The sequence below is a fragment of the Myxine glutinosa genome, chromosome 5 (genome assembly GCF_964187855.1).
Source record: "Myxine glutinosa chromosome 5, kmMyxGlut1.1, whole genome shotgun sequence".
In the NCBI taxonomy this organism is placed as follows: Eukaryota; Metazoa; Chordata; class Myxini; order Myxiniformes; family Myxinidae; genus Myxine; species Myxine glutinosa.
In genome coordinates this window covers 160071578-160087101 of record NC_136265.1, presented here as the reverse complement: position 1 = coordinate 160087101, position 15524 = coordinate 160071578, and the positions used below count along the sequence as shown (strand labels likewise).

Sequence of the window (15524 nt, the reverse complement as noted above, 5' to 3'; positions counted from 1 at the left end):
GCCACGTCTAAGATGGAGGGATGAAATCGACAAATATTGGGGAAGAGTCAATTGGAACATCAAAGCAAGAGACAGAGCAACATGGCGTCAACATGCTGAGGATTTCGTCCGGCAGTGGAGTGAAAATAGCTGATGCTGATGAAACATGGGAATCTTTCGAAACTGTACACATCATCGTTACTCGTATAAATGGTAAGCCACAGCTCATTGTTATAAATGGTCCATAACTTTTTGAAATATAACGCTATATATCACTTATGGCCCTATCTCTCAATGGTGAAGAATCAGTAAAAAAAATTGTACGTTCACCAAAGTCTAAACAATTCGTCCTCGTCACACACCCAACCTATCCACCAAGTTTCAGCCGAATCCGTCAATATGCTTTTGAGATATCCTACTCATAAAGAGACAGACAGACAGACAGGGATGAAAACATAACTCCCGTCCACCTTCGCTGGCGGAGATAAGAAGAGGATGAACGATGAAGGAAAATGATGAGCGGAGCGAACGAAGCAAAATGAGGAACAGGACTCGGGGATTGATTGCAGAGATATCTGATGAAAGAGAAAGAGTTAATTTTGGATGAACTTGAACTAGTGCAATGTGACAGCCTGCTCTCCTCTTACCCTCCCCTTCCTTTCACTCCTATCCAAAACAATGGATTAATTTATTTATTTTGACCTCCTTCAAACCTTTTGTTTTGATTTTGAGGAAACTATGCTGATGGTGGCATCAAGCCCCTTTCATTTTTGCAGGAACACAATGTCCCTTAGACATGGGGGTCATAAACAGGCCGTTGCGCACCATTTCCTGTGAGCATTAAGGGGAACTATTTTGGAGTGTATGCATTCTACAGCCCAGGTCTGTGCCTCACCCCAGCCAACCTGGCCTTCCTCATGGGATTCTGGGCCTCGGAGCGCAATTCGGTGGATGGTGTGCGTGCACTTGAAATGGCTCTGCACACGCTGCGCATGATGGCTCACGGCGGCATGCGTGACCACGTTGGACAGGTACCCATCCACCCATCATGATTCAAATACAAGGTAGCCACCCTACTTTTCATTCTTCCTTCAGATAGACTACAAATAACACCAGTGAAGGTGGGCATTTTAATCTTTCGGATTTATTTTTATACAAAGTTGAGGCTCATGGAGGAGCTAGAACATAGAACAGAATAGAACTAGAACGGCACTCTTCTATGTCCCGACATCGACTCATATGCCTCCGCCCACATTATTACATCATTATAATACTTGTATCAAGTTTGATTTAAATCCATTCAGCTGTGCCCAAGTTAGCACATTGTTACCTGACATGACCGTTGACCTTTGACCTATTGACCCCAAACTTTAATCGGTTCACGTTTACATCATTATACATACTTGCACCAAGTTTTAATTTAAATCTCTTCAACTGTTCACAAGTTCTCACATTTTTGGCCGACATGACCTCTGACCTTTGGCCTTTGACCTCGGGACCCCCAAAATATAATCAGTTAATCTTTACAATATTATACATGCCTGTACCAAGTTTGAAGTAGATTACTTCAGCCGTTCTCGAGTTATAGACCTATTACAGATTTGACCTTTGACCTTTGACAACAAAATATAATCACTTAATCTTTACATCATTATACATACCTGCACTAAGTTTGAATTGGATCACTTCAGCCGTTCTCAAGGTATAGACCTATTACAGATTTGACCTATGACCTCAAAATCTAATCAGTTCATTTTTACATCATTATACAATACTAGGGCATGCCCGTACTATATATATATCTAAAATTATATCCCCCCCCTCTATTTACATGAAATGGTTTGGTCCAAAGCGAACGGCTTGCGAGCGGTGACAATCCCCCCCCTCTATTTACATGAAATGGTTTGGTCCAAAGCGAACGGCTTGCGAGTACGGTGTTTTTTATCGGACCCGTGGAATTATAGATAGTAGTTTTAATTAGTTTTAAAACATAGTTTAACGGCAACATAGTTTTCCAACGTGAAATAAATGAATACGCTCTCAAATGTGCCGTCCGAGGCAGAGTGTGTTCGCCACGTTCGGCACACGCGATAGCTCGCTGCTCTCTGATTGGTTGAATCGTTTTTTGGACATAGCTCGGTAAGTAATTGTCCGATTAATATGAAACCTTGAAAAGGCACATCCTCGGGTCCCCAGCAATATACCTGGCAAGTTTAAAGTATATCGGACCCGTGGTTGTCGAGAAACAGCGGTCACAGACAAACAAACAAACAAACAAACAAACACACATACAGAGATTACTGGAATTATAGATAGATACATGCCTGTAGTAAGTTTGAATTGGATTACTTCAGCCGTTCTCAAGTTATAGACCTATTCCAGACTTTGACCTTTGACCTATTGACCCTAAAATCTAATCAGTTCATCTTTACATCATTCTGCATAAGTGTACCAAATTTGATCAGAATCCCATCACTGGTTCACAAGTTATCGCGGTAAAAGGATGTTTACCTAACATGACTTCTGACCTTTGGCCTTTGACCTCGTGACCCCAAAATCGAATCCCTTCATCTTTACCTCATTATACATACATGTGCTAAGTTTGGCTAAGATCCATTTAGCTGTTCTCAAGTTATCGCGGTAACGAAAACTTATCACGGACGGATGGACGGACAGACAACCTGAAAACATGATCGTCGGCGGAGGCATAAAAAAGGAACAGGATAAAGAGATGGGGGGAAACACACCAACAGCAGGGCTGAGGGACAAAGTAAAGGGAGAATTGGATGAATAAGGGATGTGGAGAAGGATGAGGGGTTGGAGGACACACAGGGGCTGGACAAGATGGATACAGAAGCAAACTCTCAGAAGCAAATTTATGTGCCTTTCTTACTCCTAACATTTTCTGTTTTGTTCTACAAACTGTGAAAAGAAACGGCATGCCAAGGCATGCCATGCCAAACGTTTTCTACGGCATGCCAAGATACTCGGCAAACTTTATTTAGCTGGGGTGAAAGATACATTTATTGCGCATTTTCCCATAGACGATTGGAGTCCCGTATGATTGCGTTCGATTTATGCCATTGCTTTATAATCATGTCAGTCTCATGGGACAGAACGAACAATGAATCAAGTAAACAATTGCCTTCTGACGAGCCAGTTATTTTGGATCTTGAGCAGGGTCCTGTTTTCCATCTTCATTCCTTGCAGGGTTTCCACAGATACTCCACCGATGGTTTGTGGCACGTTCCGCACTTTGAAAAGATGCTGTATGACCAAGCGCAGCTGGCAGTGGCCTACGCGCATGCCTTTCAAGTAAGCCAAATGTTCACAAGAGCTAAAGTTGGCTGAGGCTCAAGGAATAGCTTTTATTTCATTGAGGACAAATATATTCTGAGACAATCGGAAAATCAGCCGAGAACTAGTTGGGGCTCAAACCTGTAAGCTACTGCATCCCAAGGCAAAGTCCTATATAATACCAGGATATTGATCAGAGGTAGAAACTCTCATCGAGGTTCATTTCTCAGCCCAACTATAAATTGTCATCCTTGTGCTTTGCATACAGGAATTAGATACGCCATCTTTCAGATGGGATTTTAAGCTTTCAGTTGGGATTTTAAACTTTCAGATGGGATTTTGAACTTTCAGATGGGATTTTAAGCTTTCGGATGGGATTTTAAGCTTTCGGATGGGATTTTAAACTTTTGGATGGGATTTTAAGCTTTTGGATGGGATTTTAAGCTTTCGAATGGGATTTTAAGCTTTCATCTGGGATTTTAAGCTTTCAGATGGGATTTTAAGCTTTCATCTGGGATTTTAAGCTTTCATCTGGGATTTTAAGCTTTCAGATGGGAGTTTAAGCTTTCGGATGGGATTTTAAACTTTTGGATGGGATTTTAAGCTTTTGGATGGGATTTTAAGCTTTCGAATGGGATTTTAAGCTTTCATCTGGGATTTTAAGCTTTCAGATGGGATTTTAAGCTTTCATCTGGGATTTTAAGCTTTCATCTGGGATTTTAAGCTTTCAGATGGGATTTTAAGCTTTCAGATGGGATTTTAAGCTTTCAGATGGGTTTTTTAGCTTTCAGATGGGATTTTAAGCTTTCAGATGGGATTTTAAGCTTTCGGATGGGTTTTTAAGCTTTCATCTGGGATTTTAAGCTTTCGGATGGGTTTTTAAGCTTTCATCTGGGATTTTAAGCTTTCATCTGGGATTTTAAGCTTTCATCTGGGATTTTAAGCTTTCAGATTGGATTTTAAGCTTTCAGATGGGATTTTAAGCTTTCAGATGGGATTTTAAGCTTTCAGATGGGATCCCATCTGTTTGCATCTGCTTGTGGATATTCAAGATCCATCTGCATCTTTTTTTAAAAGCAGAGTATATCGCTGCGTGCTGACATCCTGGCCAAATTCACTGGCTTACCTTTGCCTCTAAAAAACTTATGCTGGCCATGTGACGACCAAAGTCCTGCAAGCGCCAAAACATTATTGTGTCAGTTGTGCTGCATGAGATTGTGGAGGATGAGAGGGAGAATTGCTTTGCAATACATGTCCCCTACCGGTCGCAATGAATGTTATTGTTCCAAGCAAAAAGGCCATAACTCCGGGAAACATTGGTGAAACGTCCCGGAACTCAAACTTGTTCTGTAACTTATCATAATAAAGCCATGTACCAAGTTTCAGTTGAATATGTTAAAGGGTATGGGGAGAAGTGCAGAAAAGCACAGGTGGGACGGACTGACAGAGACGGAGAGTAAGCCTAATCCAGGCATCCAGGCAGGGGACTAATAACCACCAGGCACAACACATTTGCATAGCAACATGTAACTCTTTTGAAGCTATTGGAAAATTCCTGCAAAGAAAACGTTGCGCAGGCTCAAAAGTTTATATAATATTAAACAATTATTTACAATGGAGCCCTGCAAATTGTGAAATAAATCGACCTTTGTTTTTGTTTCATCTGTCTTCCCTCTGTAGATCACAAGAGATGAATTTTATGCGAATGTTGCTCAAGATGTCCTACTTTACATGGGCCGTGAACTGCTCAATGAGGTTGGCACACAGATGTAAAACGAAATTTGTTCTTTCAAGCAACTGAGCGATAGTTGTAACAGTTGGATTCCAGGACATGCTTTTTGTTGTATGGGTGGCAGGAAGGAGGGTTTTACAGTGCTGAGGATGCAGACTCCCTTCCCAGCCCTGATGCCAAGGAAAAGAAAGAAGGAGCTTTCTATGTATGGACAGAGGCCAAAATTAGGGAGCTGCTTGGAGAGCCATTGGCTGAGAGCACTGAAGGAGCAACACTTGCTGATGTGTTCATTTACCATTACTGGGTCAAGGAAAATGGGAACGTGAATTCTGCACAGGTCATTCTGCTTATCCTATGGACTTTGTGCTTCCCTGTCGTATGTATTTTTTGTCATCGGAGTCTGAATTCTACATTTGGAACGTGGATGGAGGATTGTGGGTTGGGGTAGCTGAATTTCAGATGGGACATTGGCAAATCCCGAATCTCAACCAATGTTGCTACCCCGAAGCCTTGTGCTGCATGCGAACGAATTAGAAGTGTAGTACTACACCTAGATGCAATTGAATGTTGAAAGGTGCTATTCCGCTGTCAGGGATTGGCGCAAAGTTGACCTGAATGTGGATTTACATTCTTCCCAGGATCCGTACGGAGAGCTCGCTGGGCAGAATGTGCTGCATGAGGCCTATTCCATAGAGCTGACGGCAGATCGATTTGGCCTTTCTCGGGAAAGCCTCCAGAAGAATCTGGACAGTGCTCGGAAAACGCTGTTTGAGGCCAGAAAATCCCGTCCACGACCACACCTAGACACCAAGCTACTGGCCAGCTGGAATGGTGAGGAGAGGTACAGCATTGGATGAATAGCGTCCGTGAAGTGGTGACACTTTCAGATATTTCTAGTAGTAGTAACATGTATATACTTAAAATAAAATACCTGGTGTTGGCCTAATGGTTAGGGCGGTGGGCTTGGGGTCCTAAGGTCCTGAGTTTGAATCCCGTAAATTAACGCCAGGTGGGGTTGACTCAGCCTGTCATCCTTCCGAGGTCGGCAAAATGAGTACCAGATAACTGGTTATAGAGAGCCATTGCATCAGCGGCAGACGCGCCCACATAAATGATGCAACCAGCAGCCGGGTGGCTGAGGGTGGTTTAACCGGTGTGGAAGAGATCATGATTTTGGATGGGAGATGATTTGAGATTGTGGCTGACAGCTGTCTTGAAGACCTAGAGGGAAGAATGAGATTGAATACTGTGGAAGGTGCTTCTACAGGCAGGGAAAACATGAATTCAGATGAGTGAAGTTTCACAAGGAGGATGTTGGTGGACCACGTGCTTCCTGTTGATACCTAGGGGGAGACAAAGCATGGCGAGGGCAGAGAGCAGAAGACCAGAAAGGAGGAGGTAGAAGACAGAGAGACCACTGACCTGTCTGCAGTGGAAAGGTGATAGGCCGATTGACTCAACTTCATTGCAGGAGATCGATATGATTGATTTTGAAGTCTTGGTTTGATTCCACAATTGGTAACAACCCAGGAAAGCAAAGTTATCAAAACAACTTGTTGCGAGCCAACTCTTCTGTTTTTGAACATTTTTTTTCTTTGATCCAATATGGCTGCCAGACGACGTGAGCGATAACATCATACATTTATATTCTCTAATATAATTGTTGCATAGATCACGCTCAATACATTTCAAAATGATCAGACTAAGCGTTGGCCCTGTCGAATTATGACGTCATAATTATGGCACCAATGATGTCATCGTTAACACCTATTCCCCATATGGACTTCTTTACAATGAGCCATGTTTCAAATTTTTTTCATGCAACGGTTTTGTAGATATAGAGGTGCAACATTTTTCGGTTTTTCCAAGATGGCGCCTGTACCACATGACCTATGACGTCATGATTATCATTAAAATATTCTAAAGGAGGTAAAGGAGGCGTTCCTATGGTGAAAATTTCATGCCCATCAGACAAACAGTTGCTGAATTTTTTTAAAATAATGATGGGATTGATAAGTGTTGTATTTGTCGAATTATGACGTCATAACGAAGGCACCGATGACATCATCATTAACATATCTTATTCCCCATGGGGAGTACTTGACAATGAGCCAGGTCTCAATTTTCTCCATGGAGTGGTTTCAGAGATTTAGAGGTGCGAAGTTTTTCCAAGATGGCGCCTGTACCACGTGACCTGTGACGTCATCATAATCATTAAAATATTCTACAGGAGGAGGCGCTTCTATGGGGAAAATTTCATGTCAATCGGACCAACGGTTGCCGAGAAAATGAATTTTTTAAATGTAGACACGGCACATGTACGTACGTACCTGAATGCTTAACCCCGCTTTTCGCTTCGCGAGCGCAGGGTAAAAACGGTTGTTGACAAGAAGGTGTCTCTTTCTGTCCTCTGCACTTTTTCGCTCACCTGGAACGAAGTTTAGGGGAGCTTATTCGATGGTGCGTCGTCCGTCTGTCAACACTTGAAACTTCTTCTCCGAAACCGCTGAAGGGATTGTGACCAAATTTGGCACAAATGATATTTGGTGTGTTGTGATTAAAGTTTGTTCACGGCATTTAAAAAAAATCGGGGTCTAAGGGGGTCTACCGGGGGTCAAAGTGCATCCAGATTTGATCCCCCAAAATAGGAATTTGCTTTTTTTCTCTGAAACTACAAACACTATTTCGATTAAACTTGACCACAACCTTCACCACCCGTGATGTACCGAAGTTTGTTCACGGCATTTAAAAAAATCGGGCCCTGAGAAGGTGTATGGGAGGGTTGTCCGCAAAAATAGGTATTTGCTTTTTTTCTCAGAATATACACACGCAATTCTGATGAAACCTGACCACAACCTTCACCACCCGTGTTGTACCAAAGTTTGTTCACAGCATTAAAAAAATCGGGCCGAGGGGTCTACTGGGGGGTTGCCCCCCAAAATAGGTATTTGCTCTTTTCTCTGAAACTGCACACAATTTCAATGAAACTTCACCACAACCTTCATTACCCGAGATGTACCAATGTTTGTTCAAGGCATTAGGAAAATTGGGGTCTGAGGAGGTATACAGGATGGGAGGGGGAGGGGGTAGGGGTTGCCCCCCAAAATAGGTATTTTTTTGTTTGTTTAAAGTCTAATGATTATGTTAGTATGATTCTACATGCTGCGCTGTCTTTTCGCAACCATTGAAATTGGTTTAAAATACCCTTAGTCGGTGCAGTATACTGTTTATTCTACCATGTGAGCGCCAGGGGTATTGCCCCTATGTTTTATTAGTATTCGTGTTTGTTCCCCAGTAGGTGATGCATGCGCATCCATCTCCATCTGTTGCCTTCCTCCTGTCCTGTAAAGTGCCATGTTGCGTTATATTGCGGGGATCAATCACAGAATATTTTAATCTTTTTTGGATAAAGCATCAAGGCTCATGGATGGCCTAGAGCACAGAATGTACCAGGATGTAACAGAATAAAAAGAGCAGTAGAAAGAGAGGGAGGTAGGGGGGGGGCACCAAGAACAGGGAGGTGGAGAGAGTGGGGTGGACACAGCAGGTTTTTTTTGCTTTGTTTGCATGATCTAAGGCTTGTAGTGGCGCTAACACACACACACACACACACACACACACACACACACACACACACACACACACACACACACGTGAATACATTGAGATGTAGGAGGGCTCCATTCCACCTTCTGAAACCCACATATTGAGATAACAACCAACGACACACAGGCGAATATATGTGGCACAACTCAAGACTGTTAGATGAGACAAACACAGCCACTGAGCTTGGGGAAAGTGCCCTCACTTCCTAGGGCACTATGGGTACCAGCGACGTCACAACAATGGTGCCGCTTTTCTCACCACACTCAGCGAGGCATTTCCTAAGGAGGAATTTCCTCCTCCCCATGGATACCAATATAAAGAAAGGGGGTGGTATAAGATAGAGAAACCACCAACCTCTTGGTGATGAGAAAGAGAATGGCCTCGAGATTTGCTCAACTTCATCGCAGGAGATACCATTGATTTTGAAGACATTGGTTTCCACGGCACCAAGCTGAGTGAGGTGTCACGGAAGGGTACCAATCTAGAGGAGAGAGTAGTGCTCCATCAAACTGCAGATGAAAGGTGAGGGTGCCCAGTTCTCCATTGTGCAAAGTCCTCGTACAAAGTTCTCGTGGAAAGCTTGGTGTTCACCATTGTTGCATTGTTCAGCATTGTTGCTCGTACAATGTCCAAGCATTGTTGGGAGAGAAGGAGTAGCATGTCCAGCCAAAGTAGAGTAACCTGGTTTGAATCTGAACTGACAGTCAGGGATCAGGCCATTGGAGAAAAGGAAGAAATTGGGGTCAACTGCGATGATGGATTCCATGACCTTGCTGATGATTGGAAGCGAGAATCTGTTTTTACACCTTGTTTATGTAATACGGTGATATTGTCCGACTTCCAAGCAGATGGAAGATAACCTCGGGCAAATGATAGTATGCACGGAGCAGAAAGAGGATGTGCAAGAGCAGCAAATCAGGTTAGTAGAACAGAGCTTTTCGATGAGCCAAACTGTCTGTTCCGTCGACTGTTTACCTTGCAACGCTTGAACAACTTCCTGTCCAAAAATCTGGAAATGTGAACAAAACTTTCGAAAACACTTCAGACCACTGTGCTTGTAGGAAAAGAAGGAGTGATTTCCTTTTATGGGAAACAATAATGTCTTCCAGTTTGCAAGGATCGTTTCTATGTCTCATCACAGGTGCCTCCTGGGAGTCTGAACTCCTGAATATCTATACTGGCCTTGGAGGACCTGTCACCTTATAACTGGGCCTCAAGGGAGTCATGTTCTATAGATCCTTTCTTCTGTAACTGGGAAAGCTGGCTATTTGAAATACCACGGGAACACTAAGCAGAGCATATGCTGGTCGGCATCAAAGCACCAAAGGAACTCTCAAACGTGATGTGCCTTTTTGTAGATGTTATGCATGGAAATGGAAGAGGTCATTTTGGCCTATTTTCTTTTACATTTGCATTCCCATTTACATACATATTCCATTTCAATGAAAATAATATATCCCCATTTGCATGTACAGTTAATAATCCATTTTTTTCTGGAGGTATTTTTTTTATCTTACAATTGCATGACACTTTTTCACTCCACTGTGGGATGAAGGCCTCCTTCAACTCTTGTTGAGGGATATTTCGCATTCTCTCCAGGCTTGCCAAATGTGGGTTGGTGAGGACATCAAAGGAGGCATTTGGAATTAAGGGTGCTGGTGATACCGCACCTCCTCTGTGTCTAAAAACATCTCAGGATCTGTACCTTCCACCCATGGTAGAAAGTCGGTCTCCAGCTTTACATCCGTCCGAGGGACTGCGCACCCGTTGATGCATCACTCTGCTTGTGAGGCGTCAATCCGACAGGTTTGCAGTCGGGTCGAGAATCAAACCCAGAGCAGGCAGCCAGACATTAGGAAAGAAAATAGGAACCCAGAGACAATAGGAAAGATTTATGTTGCTAGGAAACCAACCGAAAGACCAATATACACATAATTGAGTGCACAGTGTCTTCATATGTAGAATATCTGCTGAGAACATGATATATCATCATGATAATTCAGAGAAATCCTTTTTCGGGCAGTGCCCAGTCCTCTCCGACAAGAGTGCTAAGTTAGGGCAGGAATGGGGATTTTGGCCAGGATATCGTTAACTTGCCTACTGAAAGACCCCATTTTATTTTTTGGCTACCTACCCTATTTTGTCTACCAAAAGACATCGTGGGATATTTCACATCCACCAGCTAATGCTGATAGATGGGTAACACAGCTTCTGAGGGCCGGTGTACTTTGTGATGTAACACCCTACGTACAAAGCATCAACCGGGCAGTTTATCCTCGGGCCGGGGATCGAACCCTGACTAGACAGCTCAATGTTAAGTACCATCCTGTCAGACATGCAGATACTAAGCTCAGGCTGAGGGACTGGAGGTAAGTACAAAAGAAACCCTGCTCTGCATCAATATCTTGGAACAGGTAAATTGTCTTTATTAACGCGGTGTGCAGGGCTTGCGATGTCGGCGTACGCTCGAGCGGGAGCAATCCTCGGCGAAGAGCGCTTCTTGGAGCAAGCCACGGGTATTGCACACTTCCTGCAGACTCATCTTTACAACAGCTCCATGACGGATTTGCTGCATAGCACTTACCTAGGTTCCCAAGGAACTATCGAGCAGCTGTGAGTATCGGCGTTTACCCAATATATAACCAATGCTGACAGGCATTTGTCCACAAACTAATTCGGAGGATTGACGCAGCAGTCACTCCGATTGCGCGTCGTGGTATTCTTGCTCGCATGCTTCTGAGAGGTGCTGATAAGTTCTGGATTTGAATATGCTCATTTAACTCCGCTTTTCCAAAATGACGGCTGGTATTGCTGCCCAGGATGATGCGAGGCTTCGGACAAACATTTCAATCACCGAGTGGTCTTCATCCGGGACTGTGCGAGCAACGTGTACCAGGCAAGCGATACCAGCCCACACCAGCCCCAAGAGGCGATCATGTCACTGCAGTATGCAGTGTGTTAGTTCTCACAATCTGCCTATTGCAGTCAGGTCACCATTTGGAGGACACAATACCTGGCATATGATACCTGCATGGTCCCTGATGAAGTGGTTCAAACGTTGGACCTCAGCCTTGCCTGTTAGGAAGATATACTAGTTAGTGTTGCCTATATTTTTGAATATTAATCTTTCCAACAACGTTTTTATTAATGACCTAGAATTCTACTGTAGTTGCATATGGACTGGGTGAATCATTGCCTCTGTATAAAACAGAATGTACCATATGCTGACTGAATCTACTGGTTTGTCCTTCCGACTTGTTTCAGTGATGATCCGGTACCGGGAATGCTATCGGACTATGCTTTTGTTATTCGAGGCTTGCTTGACTTGTACGAAGCGAGGCAGGACACCGCCAGCTTGGATTGGGCCGCTTGTCTCCAGCAACGGCAGAATGAGCTTTTCTGGGATTCCAAGGGCTTGGCCTATTTTACAACTCCGGCCTCAAGACCCGGACCTCTGTTTCGCATGAAAGAAGGTTCTAAAGCCTTTTGTTTTGCGACTCACAGTTTTTAGTCAATTGCATGGATGGTTATCTAGCATTAGTTTAGCTTATAAATGGTTTAAAATATTCAGAGGTGATTTGTGATCTTTCATTCCTTTCCTGACATGTCTGTCGCTGCATCTACCAGATCAGGATGGAGCTGAACCCATGGGAAACTCGGTCTCTGCTTCCAATTTGTTACGCTTGGCCATAGTCGCTGGACGTCCAGAATGGGAGGAACAAGCGGTGCAGCTCTTGCAAGCTTTTGGTGAACTCCTTATCAAGGTGCCCATGGCTGTACCTGAGATGGTGTACTGTCTACTCACCTACCACAGCCCAGTTAAGCAGGTGAGTGGCTTTGCATAGAAATGAGGAATTATTGCAGCCAAGGATAACTCGTAATGCTATATGGTTCTGTGATTCTTGTATTACACTCCCTTTTGACTTGACGGGGTACATAACTAACATAATAACGCAAATCCACAGCTTTGTTGCTGGTAACCAAAAATGCATCATATATATATATATATATATATATATATTGTTACCGATCGCGGTTTAGATGGTATGATGGGCCGAGCGGATGGTCCAACCGCGACCGTTACAGGATCCCCGATTCACCCAGAACTTTGGCCGGATCGCACCGCAGCTGCCCAATCTGGGAAAAGACTAAAACGACGAAATGCAAAGAGGAAAAGGAATAAAACGAGAAGACGTACAGACGAGTAATGGGATTTATTATTTACACAAGCAAAAAGGAGCAATCAAGGTTTATTTACAACACATAAGACGCAGGTGACACAGTGCAAATACTAGCTTACCTACAGACTTAATTAAATACCCAGGGCAGAACAAACAGAACAAACTCACGTACACAAGAAGGGTGGAAAGGCAGGAGGTGGATGGCTGGAGGGAGAGGGAGGTCCAAGGGGGTCCTGCAGCTCAACCGGCGCGTTTAGCAGCCGCCGTTCCTTTACGGCCCTGCTCCAAACCGCCGTTCAGGCCCCCAAGCTGCTGTTGTGGCTGCTGTGGACGTCGCGTGCTTTGCCAGGCCTTGTCCGACTCGTCTGGTCCAAACCCTCAACTCGTTCTTGGTCCACTCACTCTTTACCACCGACTCCTCACCGCAACCAACGCAACCAACTGACCACCACCACCGACTCCTCACCGCAACCAACGCAACCAACTGACCACCGACTCCACTGACTGACTCCTCACGACTCTCTCTGGCAACCGACTCACTTGCTTCCTGCGTGCGCGCCTTTATAACGCCTCCGGCGATTAAGCCGCCGGCCTTCAGGACACGCCCATCGGGGTGCTCACCTCGGCCCTGGTTGGTCGCGCGACCCTCTGGCTCCGCCCTTGATGACGACGGGCGGGCACGCCTTTCTTCTCCGACGAGAGCACATGTTCAATGGTGGTTTTGGAGGGGAGGTAATATGGGCAATCGAGGCTCGGCAATGACGAAAGGGGATGTGAAGGAAATGGGGATTTTGGGGATGGGAATGAAAGGGGATCTATTCTCTTTCACTGGTGCAATGGAGTACTTCAATTAATGGGAGACACAGCCTTACCCTAAAACACAGAATAAGAGATAACTATCAACAGGGGTATTCTATTACTTGGCTGACGTGTATGCTCGTGGACTAATTATGGGATGCCCTTTCACCTTTACACAGCTCCGGAGGCAGGGGGGCGCAGAATAAACAATAATCATCACCAATTTACCACAATACAACACAATCAAAAAAATACAGGCCTCATATCCGCAACAATATATATATATATATATATATATATATATATAGATATATATATAGATACCATATATATATATAGACTCCTCCCATGCTCTTCTAGCCAAAGAAAGCTGCATATCTACCAGAGTTCCTCTACAGCTGCAAAACATTAACTAGTACATACATGAAAATCCCAATGCCACACACCTCGTCATCTGCGGCCCGGTTTCATCGCTTCTTGATGAGTCATCAGCGACAGCGTCGGCAAAAACACGCACCATCCGGGCTCCCAAGCATGTATGACGTGCAATGCCAATATAAGTCAACATATAAATGAAAACAAAACCCAATCACATCTCTCAATCTCTCACATGTAATCGGAAGGAATAACCAATCAGCTCTCACCTAATTAATTACCCCAGGTGGCTAGAATTATAAATAAATTGAATCATCCCATGCTCCTTTAGCTGAAGAAAGCTGAATAAAACAACCATGAAAAGCTGCACAAGGTAAGCGCTTTGCAGTTTCAAACTCTACGTGAGTTTCTCTACAGCTGCAAAACATTCACACATAGTACATGCATGAGAATCAAAGGGAGGCGCAAAGCGGCCCTCCCTTTATAAGGGATCGTTTCTCTGGATGCAGCTTTAACATTGGAACTGAAATACGTTTCTCGGCTTCTACTGGTATATATATTTATATAACTTTTTAAAACAAATTCGATTTCACACACATGCACATTATCTTATGTGTTTTAGTTTTCAAGGTAAACAGAAAACTTGACGTACCGATGGGTTTTAACTATCGGTAGGGCGCCCCTTTGTATAAACGTTTCTAGAGCATTACTTGGTTCCTCCTAAGAACACAAAGGTAGTCCAGCATGCACATGCGATATTTTCTGAATGTCCCTTCTTTTCTATACTTTGCCACGTGGCATATACCATGTAAAGGGGCCTTTTCTATGCCCCTGGCATTTTTCCAAGATCCCAATACTACACACTCTATCAGCCGCCAGACCGGTTTCATCGCTTATTGGCGGGACATCAGATGCTACCAATCATATAACTCTGACCAATAAGCGATGAAACTGGTCTGGTGGTTGAGGGGGCGAGTTGTACTACTACTACTACGACTACTACTACTACTATTACTACTACTACTACTACTACTACTACTACTACTACTACTACTACTACTACTACTATAACTACTACTATGATAACTACTACTACTACTATTACTATTACTATTACTACTACTATTACGATAACTACTACTACTACTACTATTACTATTACTACAAGTGCATGTCACACAGAATAGTGGTGTGGATTGTGGATGCAAATTTGTACAATAAGATTGCAATATGAAACCATGCTGCTGAGTTCAAATCTCTGCACAACAGTGAAGGCTATTTAGTTCTGCTTAGCATTATCAAATCAAGTTCAGCAATCTTGTGGGGGTTTTCCCCCAAAGAGCAAGTTATGTCAAACAAACTACATAGCAAAGCAAGCAGGAGTGACTGACTGTAGAGGAGCTAAATGCAGTGTTTTGTCTCGAGGACATAAAACGCATGACATTGAAAACCAAATCAACAGAAGGAAAGCGGTTCATCTGATATACTTCAGTTGTAGTGTCTGTTCTCATCTCGCATTTATTGAAGCAAAAACATCGTGAAACAATAGCTTAAGC

At 43.7% G+C, this 15524-nt stretch overlaps 1 protein-coding gene across 3 annotated transcripts in view; it reads left to right on the top strand.

Annotated features, from left to right (window-relative positions):
* Nucleotides 1-15524, top strand: part of SPATA20 (spermatogenesis associated 20) — a 150376-nt gene that overhangs the window by 69787 nt on the left and 65065 nt on the right. For all 3 annotated transcript variants that reach the window (XM_078778946.1, XM_078778948.1, XM_078778947.1), the window contains 8 exons: nt 880-1010; nt 3190-3294; nt 4957-5031; nt 5133-5345; nt 5647-5839; nt 11059-11227; nt 11879-12087; nt 12242-12441. In XM_078778946.1, the coding sequence (XP_078635072.1) occupies nt 880-1010; nt 3190-3294; nt 4957-5031; nt 5133-5345; nt 5647-5839; nt 11059-11227; nt 11879-12087; nt 12242-12441 (1295 nt within the window). The remainder of the gene's footprint in view (nt 1-879; nt 1011-3189; nt 3295-4956; nt 5032-5132; nt 5346-5646; nt 5840-11058; nt 11228-11878; nt 12088-12241; nt 12442-15524) is intronic.